The sequence below is a fragment of the Gopherus evgoodei genome, chromosome 1, assembly GCF_007399415.2.
Source record: "Gopherus evgoodei ecotype Sinaloan lineage chromosome 1, rGopEvg1_v1.p, whole genome shotgun sequence".
Classification (NCBI taxonomy): Eukaryota; Metazoa; Chordata; order Testudines; family Testudinidae; genus Gopherus; species Gopherus evgoodei.
Window position 1 is genome coordinate 3,285,346 of NC_044322.1, and position 14,402 is coordinate 3,299,747.

The window sequence follows — 14,402 nt, forward strand, 5'->3', positions numbered from 1 at the left end:
TTTCAGCAGCTTCCCTGGTGCATCGCTCCCAGTGAAATAAACGCGGCTGCCCAGTGCCAGACCCAGTGCATTTCCCCTGCTGTTTTGGCAACGCAAAGGGGAGCCTCGGGGGGTGGGAGGGGCTGAGCAGTGAAGCCAGAGTACTTACCTTTAAAAGGCACCCTTGTTTCCAGTGCTTTGGCAGCCCTGCTGGCCTGGCTCTAGCCCCTTGCAGTGCGGGATCTCACAGCACTTCGTAGGCATTAGTTTCCTTTATTCGTTTGTGGGTGGCAGTGCTGCCTAGTGAATACAGGGCTGGGCGGCAGGAGACCTGAGCCCTTCCCCTAGCTCTGCCGCTGACCTGCTGGGTGACGCTGAACAAGTCCTGTCTCCTTTCCGTGACTCAGTTTCCCCTCCTGTGCTTGGTCTTATCTCTGTAGACCGGGAGCTGTTTGGGACAGGGACTCTCTCTCTCTCTCTCTCTGTGTTTGTGTGTGTGTGTGTACACGTACAGTGCCTAGCACAATGGGCTTTGATGTCAGATGGTGCTTTTAGGTGTTACTGCGTACAAACAGGCGCACACTGTGGCCATTCAAAACGTCCTGGCAGCAGTAAGGATAGAACCCGGATCTTTCTGCACCAAAAGGGCAGTTGCCTGGTACCCAAGCCAAGAGAGGTTCTCATTTAGTTGCTGGCATTATAGGGCTGATGACACACGGCTGAGCAATTGCAACAGCTAGCAGAGCGCAGAGCTACACATACACATTCACCAGTTTGTTCCAGTGTCGCTTTTTAAGGTTGGTATGCGGTTTCAGCTGTAACCTCCTTGTCCTGCTCTTTGCTCACTGAAAAACACTGCCGGCGGCGCTTCAATGATAGCTGCATTTAGGGCATTGAGCTGCTTTTTGAATTATACAAGGGTGAAAAAATTCCCCTGGTGTCTTTCCCTCTGCAGCCACTTGGGGTTTGTGTTGGCCGTAGGGGACCAGAGCTCAGCGAGGGGGCAGGGCTCTCGGGGGCTGCAGCTGGCTTCCTGTTGCGTAGCTTGGCAGGAATAGTGCTGCTTGGTTCAGTCCATGTGGCAGACCCATTTGCACCAGAAAGATGGTCCTATAGCTACAGTGTGGGGGTGGGAGCAGTACTCCTGGCTTCTATCCGATTTGGTTCGTGGACCTGGGCAAGTCCCATCTGGGCCTCGTTTTCCCACAGTTACTTTGTTAATGATCCTAAGTGGCTTTGAGATCCGTGGGTGGAAAGGCAGAGCACCACTGTTCCTGAGTGCTACGGGAAGTATTGCAGTATCTTCCAGGAGCTATAACCGAGGTTGGGGCCCCAGTGCGCCGGGCGCTGTGCGGATACACAGCGAGAGACTGCCCCCATCCTGGGTAGCTTCGAGTCCCTGTAAACAAGGGCTGGACAGAGGAGGTCTGGTCCCCATGTCCAAGATGGGGAAGAGAGAGATTAAGGTGCAAAGGTATTTAGATGCCTAGCTCCTATGGGAGTTAGGCACCTAAATACCTTTGAGGATCAGGGGCTAAGGCGCTGGCCAGGGTCGCACAGGGAGTCAGCGACAGAGCAGGGAATTGGGCCCTGATCAGCTGAGTCCCAGCCTAGTGCATTAACCGCAAACCCATCTTTCCACTCTGCATTTCGCGGGGCTCTGTGACTGCCTCTCTAACCCCTCTTCCTTCTGGCTTGCTGCAGGTTCCAGAAGCACGTCCACACCTACCGGATCCTGCCAGATGAGGATGACTTCCTAGCAGTGCAGGTAGGAACTGCTCACTGCCATGTGCCAAGACTAGTGCAGCTCCTGCCATGTACCGAGACCAGTGCAGAGGCAGGCCAGGCAGAATTTGAAGAGCAACTAGAGACCTCGCACAGTGGAGGTGTGGGCATTGCAGGTCCCGTGAGACTGCTCTGAAGAGGGGGTTTTTGCCCTGCTCCCCAGAGGTGGCTGCATTTCTGGGTAGCTCTTGTGCAGTGCAGTGGGCGACGGGCTCTTTCCGGGCCATGGGTGTGGTTAGCAGTTCTGCTCACCAGGCTCAGAGCCAGGCCGTCCCCTCTAACAGCCTGCTGGGGCCTCGGCCTCTTGCCCACTGCAGCGTGTGCAGCATTCACGGTGCCGGTTGGGCTTCCTCGGACACAGCAGCTGTGATCACAACAGTGTGTGGCTGTGCAGAGACCGACACTCCCCACACATGGCCAGAAGGGAATGCCTTGCCAGCCCCAGCCCCCCATACCCACTGGGCACTGCCCGGCCAGCCCCAGCCCCCTCATACTCACCGGGCACTGTCATGCCTGCCCCAGACCCCCAGACCCCCTGGGCACTGCTGTGCCAACCCCAGCCCCCTCATATTCACCGGGCACTGTCATGCCTGCCCCCCCATACTCACCAGGCACTACCCTACAACCCCAAACCCCCATACCCACTGGGCACTGCTGTGCCAGCCCCAGCCCCCTCATACTCACCGGGCACTGTCATGCCTGCCCCCCCATACTCACCAGGCACTGCTGTGCCAGCCTCAGCCCCCCCATACCCACCGGGCACTGCTGTGCTAACCCAAACCCCCCATACCACCAGGCACTGCAATGCCAGCGCCAGCCCCCCATACCTATCAGGCACTGCATTGCCAGCCCCAGCCCCCTTGTCACCGCTATGCTAGTCACAGCCCCTCCCGCCCCAGGGATAGTGATCACAGTGTAGTTAAATTTAACATCATTGTCGGGGGAAGATATGAAAGAAGCCCTGTGCAGCAGTATTTCACCCCAGAAAGGGGAACTACACCAAAATGAGGAAGCTAGTTAGCTGGAAATTCAAAGGAACAGTCACAAGAGTGAAATGCCTGCAAGCTGCATGGAAACTGTGTAAAAACACAGCTCAAACCAACTGTATCCCCCAACTATAGAAAAAACCCCAATAGCTAAAAAAGTGCCACCCTGTCTAAACAACAGAGTAAAAGAGGCAGTTTGAGGCAGAAAGACATCGGAAGTCAAATCCTTTTGGGGAGAATAGAAAGGAGCATAAATTCTGGCTAGTTAAGTGTAAGAGGCAGGCCAGGCAGAATTTGAAGAGCAACTAGCTAAAAACACAAAAAGTGACAGGAAAAAAAATGTTTTTTTAAATACATCAGAAGCAGGAAGCTGCCGCTGGATGATCGAGGTGCTAAAGGAGCAGGCAAGGAAGACAAGGCTGCTGTGGAGAACTAAATGAATTCTTTGCATCTGTTTTCACTGCAGAGGGTGTGAGAGAGATTCCCATACCTGAACTATTCTTTTTAGGTGACCAATCTGAGCAGCTGTCCCCGATCGAGGTGTCAGTAAAGGAGGTTTTGGAACAAATTAATCAATTAAACCGTAATAAGTCACCAGGACCAGATGGTATCACCCAAGAGTTCTGAAGGAACTCAGATATAAAACTGCGGAAGTACTAACTGTGATGCTAAGTGTAATAATCAGCCTCTGTACCAGATGATGGGAGGGTAGCTAATGTGATGCCAATTTTTAAAAAGTGGTTCAGAGGTGATCCTGGCAGTTACAGGCTGTCACAGAGTGTGGGGGAGTCAGGGCCCTGAATTCCCCACTTCCTGCGATTCACCAAGACTCTCAGCCAGCCAGGAAAACAGAAGGTTTATTACATGATAGGAACACAGTCCCAAGCAGGGCTTGTAGGTACAACCAGGACTCCTCAGCCAGGTCCCTCTGGGGGAAAGGGGGGGCAAGGATATTAAATCCCAGACTTGGGGTTCCCTGCCTCTTCCCAGCCAGCCCAAAACTGAAACCAAAAAACTCTCCCTATTCCTTCTCTCCCCCTCTCCCTTTGTCCAGTTTCCCTGGCAAAAGTGTCGACTGGTCCCACCCCCCTTCCTGGCTCAGGTACTGTCCCTCACGTAAAGTCATCCCCTGCTCTCCCATCCCCAATGCAGATAGTGCCAGTAAAACTAAACGACATTCCCAGGTCAATACACCCCGCTCCCTACTGCGTCACACAGGCCAGTAAGCCAAACTTCATAGAATCGTAGGATTGGAAGGGACCTCGAGAGGTCGTCTAGTCCAGTCCCCTGCACTCATGGCAGGACTAAGCATTGTCTAGACCATCCCTGACAGGTGTTTGTCCAACCTGCTCTTAAAATGATGGAGATTCCACAACCTCCCTGGGCAATTTATTCCAGTGCTAAACAACCCTGACAGTTAGGAAGTTTTTCCTAATGTCCAGCCTAAACCTCCCTTGCTGCAATTTAAGCCCATTGCTTCTTGTCCTATCCTCAGAGGTTAAGGAGAACAAATTTTGTCCTTCCTTCTTGTAACCATGTTTTATGTACTTGAAAACTGTTATAATGTCCCCCCTCAGTCTTCTCTTCTCCAGACTAAACAAACCCAATTTTTTCAGTCTTCCCTCCTAGGTCATGTTTTCTAGACCTTGAATCATTTTTGTTGCTCTTTTCTGGACTTTCTGCAGTTTGTCCAAATCTTTCCTGAAATGTGGCACCCAGAACTGGATACAATACTCCAGCTGAGGCCAAATCAGTGTGGAGTAGAGTGGAAGAGTTACTTCAGTACCAGGCAAATTGGTTGAAACTATAGTAAAGAATAGAATTACCTGAATCATAGAGGAACACGATTTGTTGAGGAAGAATCAACATGGTGTTTGTAATGGGAAATTGTGCCTCACAAATCTACTAGAATTCTTTAAGGGGTTCAACAGGCATGTGGACAAGGGGGATCAAGTTGGTATAGTATATTGGACTTTCAGAAAGTCTTGGACAAGGTCCCTCACCAAAGAGTCTTAAGCAAAGATAAGGGATAAGAGGGATGGTCCTCTCATGGATCAGTAACTGGTTAAAAGGCAGGAAACAAAGGGTAGGAATAAATTATCAGGTTTCAGAATGGAGAGAGGTAACTAGTGGTGTCCCCTAGGGCTCTGTACTGGGCCCAGTCCTATTCAACATATTCATAAATGATCTGGAAAAGGAGGTGAACAGTAAGTTGGCAAAATTTGCAGATGCTACAAAACCACTCGCGATAGTTAAACTGAAAGCTGACAGAGAGGTGTTACAAAGGAATCTCACAAAACTGGGCAACAAAGTGGCAGATGAAATTCAGTGTTGATAAATGCAAAATAATGCACATTGGAAAATGTAATCCCAACTATACGTGCAAACTGTTGGAGTCTAAACTAGCTGTTACCACTCAAGAGAGAGATCATGGAGTCATTGTGGATGTGCAGCGACAGTTAAAAAAGCAAACAGAATGTTAGGAACCATTAGGAAAGGGATAGATGATAAGACAGAAAATATCATGTTTCCTCTATATAAATCCATGATACGCCCACATCTTGAATACTGCCTGCAGATGTGGTCACCCCATCTTAAAAAAGATCTATTGGAATTGGAAAAGGTTCAGAAAAGGGCAATAAAACTGATGAGGGGTCTGGAACGGCTGCCATATGAGGAGAGATTAATAAGACTGGGACTGTTTTGCTTGGAAAAGAGACAAGTAAGGGGGGATATGAGAGAGGTCTATAAGATCATGACTGTTGTGGAGAAAGTGAATAAGGAAGTGTTACTTACTGCTACTCATAACACAAGAACCAGAGGTCACCCTGTGAAATTAATCAGCAGCAGGTTTAAAACAAAGAAAAGGAGGCATTTCTTCACACAATGCACAGCCAACCTGTGGAACTCGTTGCAAGGGGATATCCTGAAGTCAAATGTACAACTAGGTTAAAAAAAGAACTAGATAAGTCCCTAGAGGACAGGTACATCAATGGCTATTAGCCAAGATGGGCAAGGGTGCAGCCCCATGCCCTGTGTGTCCTTAAGTTTCCAGCTGCTAGAAGCAGGGACCTGAGAACAGGGAATCACTCGATAATTGCCCCATTCTCTTCAGTCCCTCAGTAGCACCTGGCGCTGTCAGAAGACAGGATCCTGAGCTAGATGAACCATTGGTCTGACCCAGCCTGGCCGTTCTCTGTGCACAAAAGGACACCCCCCACGCAGGACGCTACTCGTCACACAGACAATTAGACACAGTACACAACAGGGCACATCCATACACAATATACACATCACACAGTACCCACCAGGACATCCCACCATCATAATACAAGTCTACTTTGTGTAGCATCTTCCCAAGACATTTCCCCATGGCAGAGAAAATAGTGTGGAAAATCCAGTCGCAGCTGGGGCCGAGGGTGACTGGGAAGCCCCGGTGAAGACCAAGGTGTATTAGATAGAGGTCATGGAAGCCCCCAGCTGAGCTCAGGGCCCCATCCGTCCGGGCACTGCCCACACACAGTGGGGGACAGTCCCTGCCCCCCAGAGTTCACCGTCTACGGGCTGGTCTCCATAGGGAATTTTATCGGCAAAGTTAGCTGCTCGGGGATACGTGTCCTGGAGTTACAGAGCCTTGTTCTGGCTTTCGATGCTGACCTGGGAGAAGGCTCTGTTATTCTGGCAGTAGGACTGTCTATGTGGGGGCTTACGGCTGTATAACAATGCTGATGGAATTCCCTGGGTAGATGAGCCCTAGGCAGGCTCTTGGGGAAACTGAGGCACAGAGCGGGACAGTGAAGGAGCGGCCTATGAGGCGGCTGCGGGGGCTGCAGAGGATGAGGCTCTTGGACAGCACAGGTGTGACTGAGGCCAAGCAGAGTGGGAAGGGGAGAACGGAGAGACGCCGCCCGCTGTGTGCCTGGCACACCCTTGGACCAGCCTGCCTACCTTGGTGAAAGAGCCCTGCCCATGGGACCCCCTCCAGATATGCACAGCTGGGCTGCAGAGCTAGCTGGAGTGTGGGCTTCATGATCACCGGGGCTCTTAGTTCCCCTTTCTCTCCCTTTCCTCAGCACGCATAGCTCTCAGTACGGCTCCCCCTTTCTTCTGCTTTGATGGACTGGGGGGCTGTGTCTACTCTGGGGTTCCCCCTCCCACACGCCTGGAGCTTGGCCCCAGAGGGATCCCTGCCTTTGTGGGGGGGGACCCCTGCAGTACAGAGGGGTTCCACATCAGGGCGTCTGTCGCCTGGGGCCAGTGGAAATACAGGCCATGTGGCCTGGGCTTCCCAGGGCTATGCAGCGGGGCCGGCCGGCGCAGAGGCTGCTGATCTTGGCAGGAAGTCAGGCTGGTCCATGTGCCGATGTATTTATAGCCCAACAGTAACCCCTTTGTGCTGTCCAGCAGACAGGAAAAAGCAGCCCCCGGGGAGGGATGGCCACAGACAAGAGAGTGTTGTGTGCTCCAGCTCCCATGCCAGCCTTGCCCGCTGCATCGCCAAGTCAGCATACTCGCCTTCCCCTCCTCCCCACCCGTCCGCCCGCCTACCCCAGAGTGACAGCCGCAGCCTTGCCCGCCGTGCATGGAGCCGGGCTGAGATCAGGCAGCACCCTGGGGCACTGGGCCAGCACCGCTCCTGGGTACCTGGCAGGGTCTCGGAGCAGGTACTGGACAGGCAGCACTGAACATGCTTCACCCAGAATGCTCTGCTGCCCTGGCTCAGCGAGGCAGATCTCTAGCAGGAGACGGGAACTTGCCAGGCAGAGGCCCAATCGGTGCCACCTGCGCGGTGGCATCGATTCACCTTCGCATGGGCTGCCAAGCGGGCACGGAAGAGGAATGCTCGTCAAGTGGAGCAGTGACACCTGGTCTCAGCCCGCTGCTCTTACTGCAGGATGTGGCACGAATTCAGGCCGGGTTTGCAGAATTTTCCGTGTGGAAAATGTGTCCCCTCCTTCCAACCCCCCTGCCCCGGAAGCGCTCTGAACAGGTTGCAGTTTTGCTTTGGAACGACTTCTCCTCTCCAAGTCTCCATGGATGTCATTATTTCGAATGTCGCTGCTGAAGGGAAGCTGCTGGGGTTGGTTGGCCCAGGACGTTTTGGTTGCCGAGAAACTGGCCTTTGTTCCGCTTTTCACGTCACCAAAAACTTTTATTTTTGTTCTGACCTGAAACTAATTTTTTTTTTCCAATTTTTCAAACTCGCCACCGCCGTGACCCAGCTGTTAGTAAGTCAGCTGGAGCAGTGACACTACCCCCTGAAGGGCGAGCTGCCTGCGTTTATCTGCTGCACGCCCTTGCTCAGCGGATGAAAGCCGAACATGCACCAGCTAGGTTCTCCTACCTTCCCAAGACCCCACGGTGTAGCTCAGCTTTTAACTAGGATGCTCACAAGGGGCTCAGGACTATTAGCTTTGGGGAAACTGAGGCATGGCGCAGCAGAGTGACTTGGTTCGGGTGCCACGGGGAGCAGTGTCAGAGCCGGGGCTACACTCCGGGAGTTCTTGGCTCCCACTTCTCCGCCCTGCAGCTCTGAATCCAACTCCCCTATCTCGGCTGCACACCAGACACTGGCGGCAAGCTGTCCCCTTCGGCAGGAGTCAGCCCACCCCTGCCCCTGGCTTGGGGAAGACAGGCCCTGGGGCTTAGTCACAGCACAAAAAGTGGCTTCTGTGGCTGCCTGCACCTCCCGGGTCCCCGGTTCCTGTGGCTAACCCTCGTCTTGCAAACAGGCCGTTCTGGGGCAGCTAAAAGGGAGTGCAGCCAAATGGTTAGAGCACGGGGGGCCCGGGCCCTGGATTTGCAGTGAGATTGGCAAGCCGAAGCCGGAATCCGTTGGCTAGTAGCAAAGGGCTTTGAGGGCCCGGCGCGGAAGGCGTGAGGACGCAGCCACATTTGAGCATCACGGTCTTTGTCCCGTGGGCTCTGTTCACAGGGGCCCAGCCCCACTGTCCTCTTCAGGTGCAGGGGCTCAGGGCTTTCTCCAACCGCTCTCAAGATGGGATTTCTGGCTGGGAGCATGGGACAGCTGGAGGAACAGATGCACTGGGCAGGACGGCACCAAGGCCAGCCCTCAGCCCCTGGCCGGGACATGGGGATCTTGGAGAAATTCCTGTTAAAATACCTCCCAGCCAGGCCCAGGCTGTGAAAGGATGGGCGGCGGGTTAATGCTGTCATGTCCCCACGTGGCAGAGGAGAGGGAGCCGAATGGAGAGAGGGGACAGGAGAAAGCACCCTCCCGCAATCCCCACCAAACCCCTCCCACAGGAGAAATCCCCTACCTCCACCTGGTCCCTTCTCCCCAAAGCGTCACTCCCCAGAGACCTGTCCCGTGGCTCACACCGAGTCTGCATTGCATACAGCGGGACGCCAAGGCTTAGCTGGGACACCGGAGATGGGTGCCACCCACCGGCCGTGTGTACAGCAGGGCCAGGGCTGCTGCCTCACTCCCAGCACTGCTGGATACACCCCCAGATGGCACGGGGGCTCCCCCATTTCCTTGCACGGCTCTTGCCTGGGTGGGGCTGACACTCACTCCATCTGGCCCAGCCTCTCATCTCCAGCATGGGAAGGGAGAAAACCAACCCGCCCCTCATGCTTCCCCCAGCCTGCCACCTCGTTGTCTCCTAGGCACGGGCAGGCTTTGCCCTCCTTGTGGTGGCAGGTGTGCCCGGTTTACAGAGACAAAGGTTTAGTGTCTTGTCTGGGCAGCATCCAGCAGAGTGAGCCCTTGGTCTCAGGAAGGGTCTGGGCAGGGCCTGGCACCATGGGGGCCCTGATCTCGGGAGGGGTCTGGGCAAGACCTGGCACGACGGGGGCCCTGATCTCGGGAGGGGTCTGGCCAGCGCCCGGCACGACGGGGCCCTGATCTCGGGAGGGGTTTGGGCAGCGCCCGGCACGACGGGGCCCTGATCTCGGGAGGGATCTGGGCAGGGCCTGGCACCATGGAGGCCCTGATTTCTGGAGGGGTCCGGGCAGCACCCTGCACGACGGGGCCCTGATCTCGGGAGGGGTTTGGGCAGCGCCCGGCACGACGGGGCCCTGGTCTCGGGAGGGGTGTGGGCAGGGCCTGGCACCATGGAGGCCCTGATTTCTGGAGGGGTCCGGGCAGCACCCTGCACGACGGGGCCCTGATCTCGGGAGGGGTCTGGGCAGGCCTGGCACCATGGGGGCCCTAATCTCGGGAGGGCTCTGGGCAGAGACTGGCACCATGGAGGCCCTGATCTCGGGAGAGGTCTGGGCAGCACCCAGTGTGACGAGGCCCAGATCTCGGGCGGGGTCTGTGAAGGGCCTGGCACAATGGGGCCCTGATCTCAGGAGGGGTCTGGGCAGCACTCGGCACCATGGCGGCCCTGATCTCAGGAGGTGTCTGGGCAGGGCCTGGCACAATGGGGCCCTGATCCTGGGAGGGGTCTGGGCAGCGCCCGGCACCATGGGGCCCTGATCTTAGTCAAGGTTTCTAGGTACTGCTGTTATTGAAGAAAAAGACGGGCTGCTGGGACTGAGCATGGGGAAGGACAAAAAACCCTGACTAGGGTACTGGCCAGGAGAAGGACAGGGGTGAAGCCCAAGAGGAGAAGGAGGGCAGGAGAGTCAGAGGCTGCTGCTAGGATCTCTGGGCTGTAAGGAAGACGCCCGTTGGCTGCACCGAGGGCTTGCACTGGGGTAACCAGGAGAGCGATGTTAATCTGGCGTGTCTGTGTGTGGCCCCTGCTCATGCTGATGGGTTCCCTCCCACCCCCTTGTGCCCCCAGACGTCGCAGGGAGTCCAGGTGAGGCGATTCAAGACCCTGAACGAGCTGATCGCGCTCTACCTGCAGTCCAACCAGGGCCTGGTCTGCACCCTGCTCTTTGCCGTCGAGCGGGAGAAGGAGAAGGAGAATGCCGAGGACAGGGACTACTCAGGTACGTCCTGGCAGCTTGGCCCCCGGCCTCGCTGGCGGTGCTGGCCTGCCCCAGGCAGGGGAGACCTGGGGTGATAAGAGGCGGGATACCAGGGTAGATGAGCCCACTGATGTAAGCCAGGGTCTCTGGAGGTGGGATACCAGGGTAGATGGGCCCACTGATGTAAACCAGGGTCTCTGGAGGCGGGATACCAGGGTAGATGGGCCCATTGCTGTGAGCCAGGGTCTCTGGAGGTGGGATACCAGGGTAGATGGGCCCATTGCTGTGAGCCAGGGTCTCTGGAGGTGGGATACCAGGGTCGATGGGCCCATTGCTGTGAGCCAGGGTCTCTGGAGGCAGGATACCAGGGTAGATGGGCCCACTGATGTAAACCAGAGTCTCTGGAGGTGGGATACCAGGGCAGATGGGCTCACTGATGTAAGCCAGGGTCTCTGGAGGCGGGATACCAGGGTAGCTGGGCCTGTTGGTCCAATATTGGGGGCTGGGGCAGGGTGATATTGAGTGGTCCTACTGCCTCCTTTCGCAGTGACAGCCCATCTCACCCCTTCACACCATGCTGAGATTAGAGCCAGGTCTCCTTGCTGCTGCTCCTGCCACGCTGCGTGGGGCCTGTGGCCCTGGGCTCCCCAGCAGGTCTGGGACCCCGGCAGTTGACCAGCTCAGGATGTGGTTGTGTGGAGCGGCTCACGGCTGTGAGTGCCGACCAAGGGCAGAACCCCTGAACCAGCCGTGTGGTCTGTAATTCGCTCTCACCGAGCCAGCACCAAATGTGAACTGGATCCCGGTCACAGCCAGCGCCCTGGGCCGCTCCCGGCTGTCCCGCCCCCAGGCACGCCAGCCTCAGGGAGAGCTGGGTCCCTCACACCAACGGTGGCAAAATACTCAGGGTGGCTCCCGTCCCAAGCGACGAGCCACAGTCGGTCCGTCGGAGCTCCCACCAAACACAATCCTGTGGCAAACCAGCTGTGGATTTTATTCACTGGGAAGCAGAAAGGAGTTAGGTCCAGGTTAAAGCAGGCGATGCTGGCTGCAGAAGGCGGCCGAGCGGTAGCATTGTGTCAGCTCTGAATGGCTGGTCCGGGGCTCTGGGCTTGTGTCCTCCCTCCAGCCCTGCAAGAGTCCAGGCCCGAGTTGCTTTGTATTTCCCGCTCCCAGAATTGGAACTGGTAGGAGGAGCCGGTTTGCACGAGCCTCGTGAGGGGGCACTGTCCCAAGTCTGTGTATTGGTGTGTCACGCAGCAGGCCAGGGAGTTGTGACAGCCCTTCTTCAGGGCAGGAGACGAGCCCCCCCTGCCTGGCTAGTTCCAGAGCAATCAGGGATCAAGCAAAGCCAGAGCTATTCCCCCGCAGCAGGAGATACAGAAATGATGAGGGAGTTTCTTGCCGCAGCAACTCACAAGCCTTTCCTGAGCCCTGGACACGGGGTTACAGGTTCAATACCCCACTGCCCCGTACTCACGTGCCAGGGGAACAGAAAGGTGCCAAGCAATGAATGTGTCCGTGCTCAGCGGAGCCCAAAGCCTTGGCAAGAGCTGGTCCCAGGTTTGCCAGGGTCACTGTGGGTATCAAATTGAGACCCACCCAGGAAGGTGTTTGGGCTCCCAGCCCCTCCAGGGCAGGGTGAGCCGGGGACCCCAGTTACTGCAGGCGACGTACGAGGCCCCATCTGTGACTGGCTCTGCTCCTCCCTTCCAGATGGGGAGGATGAAAAGCCCCCGTTACCGCCGCGCTCCGGCTCCACCAGCTTCTCCCCTGCCAGCCTCGGGCCAGCCACACAGGACGGGGCCATCGAGAGGTAAAGAGCCTCCATCTCCAGAACCAGCAAGCGGGGCCCAGAGATCCCGCCATACGGAGCTGCTGGTCCCCCTCGCTCCTGACTCACAGCCCCCATCTCTGCTCTCACTCCTGACCCACCGCCCCCAACTCTGCTCTCACTCCTGACCCACCGCCCCCATCTCTGCCCCCCTGTCCCTCCTGACCCGCAGCCCCCATCTCTGCTCTCACTCCTGACCCCAGCCCCCATCTCTGCTCTCACTCCTGACCCACCGCCCCCATCTCTGCCCCCCTGCCCCTCACTCCTGACTCACAGCCCCCATCTCTGCTCTCACTCCTGACCCACCGCCCCCATCTCTGCCCCCCTGCCCCTCACTCCTGACTCACAGCCCCCATCTCTGCTCTCACTCCTGACCCACCGCCCCCATCTCTGCCCCCCTGCCCCTCGCTCCTGACTCACAACCCCCATCTCTGCTCTCACTCCTGACCCACCGCCCCCATCTCTGCCCCCCTGCCCCTCACTCCTGACCCCCAGCCCCCATCTCTGCTCTCACTCCTGACCCACCGCCCCCATCTCTGCCCCCCTGCCCCTCGCTCCTGACTCACAACCCCCATCTCTGCTCTCACTCCTGACCCACCGCCCCCATCTCTGCCCCCCTGCCCCTCGCTCCTGACTCACAGCCCCCATCTCTGCTCTCACTCCTGACCCACCGCCCCCATCTCTGCCCCCCTGCCCCTCGCTCTGACCCATCGCCCCCATCTCTGCCCTCCTGCTCCTCCTGCCCCTGCAGCCCCCATCTCTGCTCTCACTCCTGACCCCAGCCCCCATCTCTGCCCCCCTGCCCCTCGCTCCTGACCCATAGCCTCCATCTCTAACCCACAACCCCCATATCTGCTGTCACTCCTGACCTACAGCCCCATCTCTGCCCTCCTGCCCCTCGCTCCTGACCCTTCCCCCTGCTCTGTTCCTTGATCTCCCTGGAGCAGGGAGCCAATGAGAGCAAGGATTTGGTGATTTTGTCCTCCACCAATCAAACTGAGATCCATCCAGCCCACTCCTCGAGTCGCATCCTGAGCCAGTCTGGGTTTCCTCGCTCGGTTTTCGGACAGCTGGGCTAGTCCGATCCCCTAGCAGGGGAGGTGCCTCCCGGTGGAGCAGGCTGGAATGGCAAGAATCTGTCCCTTCTGATGCTCCCCAGATGCACCCCACTGCCTCCCCACTTTGTATACCCACTCCCGCTTTGCTGCACTCGCACGCTTGGGCTGTCTTTCCCCCCGTGCATACACTTGCTAATGCACGTACACCTTTGCACACTTGGGCTCGCATGTGCACAATCACCCTCAATCACACCCGTGCGCCTTTGCACCCCGTCTGTTCCCATCTGTCCCGGGTGCCCCCATCCCGGAGCGATGCTCCCCTCCAGACGGAAGGGTCCCATGGAAGTGCTCTCTCGCGGGACCTGCTGTCACCGGAACTCAGCCCTCCCGCGGGCGTTCGCTCTCATGCCCTGGTGGACGGCCCGGGATGCAACGGGCGTTTCCCGTGCTCAGCCTTGGGTTGCTAACCTTTCTGCACCCCCTGCAGTGCCACCAACGGCCTCAGCACAGTCTCCCACGAGTACTTGAAGGGCAGCTACACCCTGGACCTGGAGGCTGTCAAAGCCGGGGCCAGCAGCCTGCCCCATCTCAACAAGACCCTGGTCACCTCCTGCAAAAGGCTACACAGGTAAGAGCCTGGCCTGGAGCCTGGCACTCCCCAGTGGCTCAGGCTGCATCTTGGCTGCTGATCCCCACCTCTCCAGGGCTCTCTGCCATGGGGTTCTGTGGCTGGGAGCTGCCACTGGGAGGCAGGCAGGGTGCTGTGGGCATCTCCTTGCCCAACGGGCTGGCCCCATGGCACCTGTTCCCTGCTGCATCTGCAGGCCCCTGGCCAGCATGGGACAGCAGTGTCCATCTGGGGTTCCTGCTGTAGTG

General features: G+C 57.0%; 1 protein-coding gene across 1 annotated transcript in view; it reads left to right on the forward strand.

Moving 5' to 3' along the window:
• The window catches only part of INPPL1 (inositol polyphosphate phosphatase like 1), a 69,393-nt gene that overhangs the window by 20,788 nt on the left and 34,203 nt on the right, over nt 1-14,402 (forward strand). Inside the window, exons 2-5 of the mRNA XM_030556421.1 lie at nt 1,684-1,747; nt 10,505-10,655; nt 12,351-12,450; nt 14,014-14,154. Coding sequence (XP_030412281.1) covers nt 1,684-1,747; nt 10,505-10,655; nt 12,351-12,450; nt 14,014-14,154 — 456 coding nt within the window. The remainder of the gene's footprint in view (nt 1-1,683; nt 1,748-10,504; nt 10,656-12,350; nt 12,451-14,013; nt 14,155-14,402) is intronic.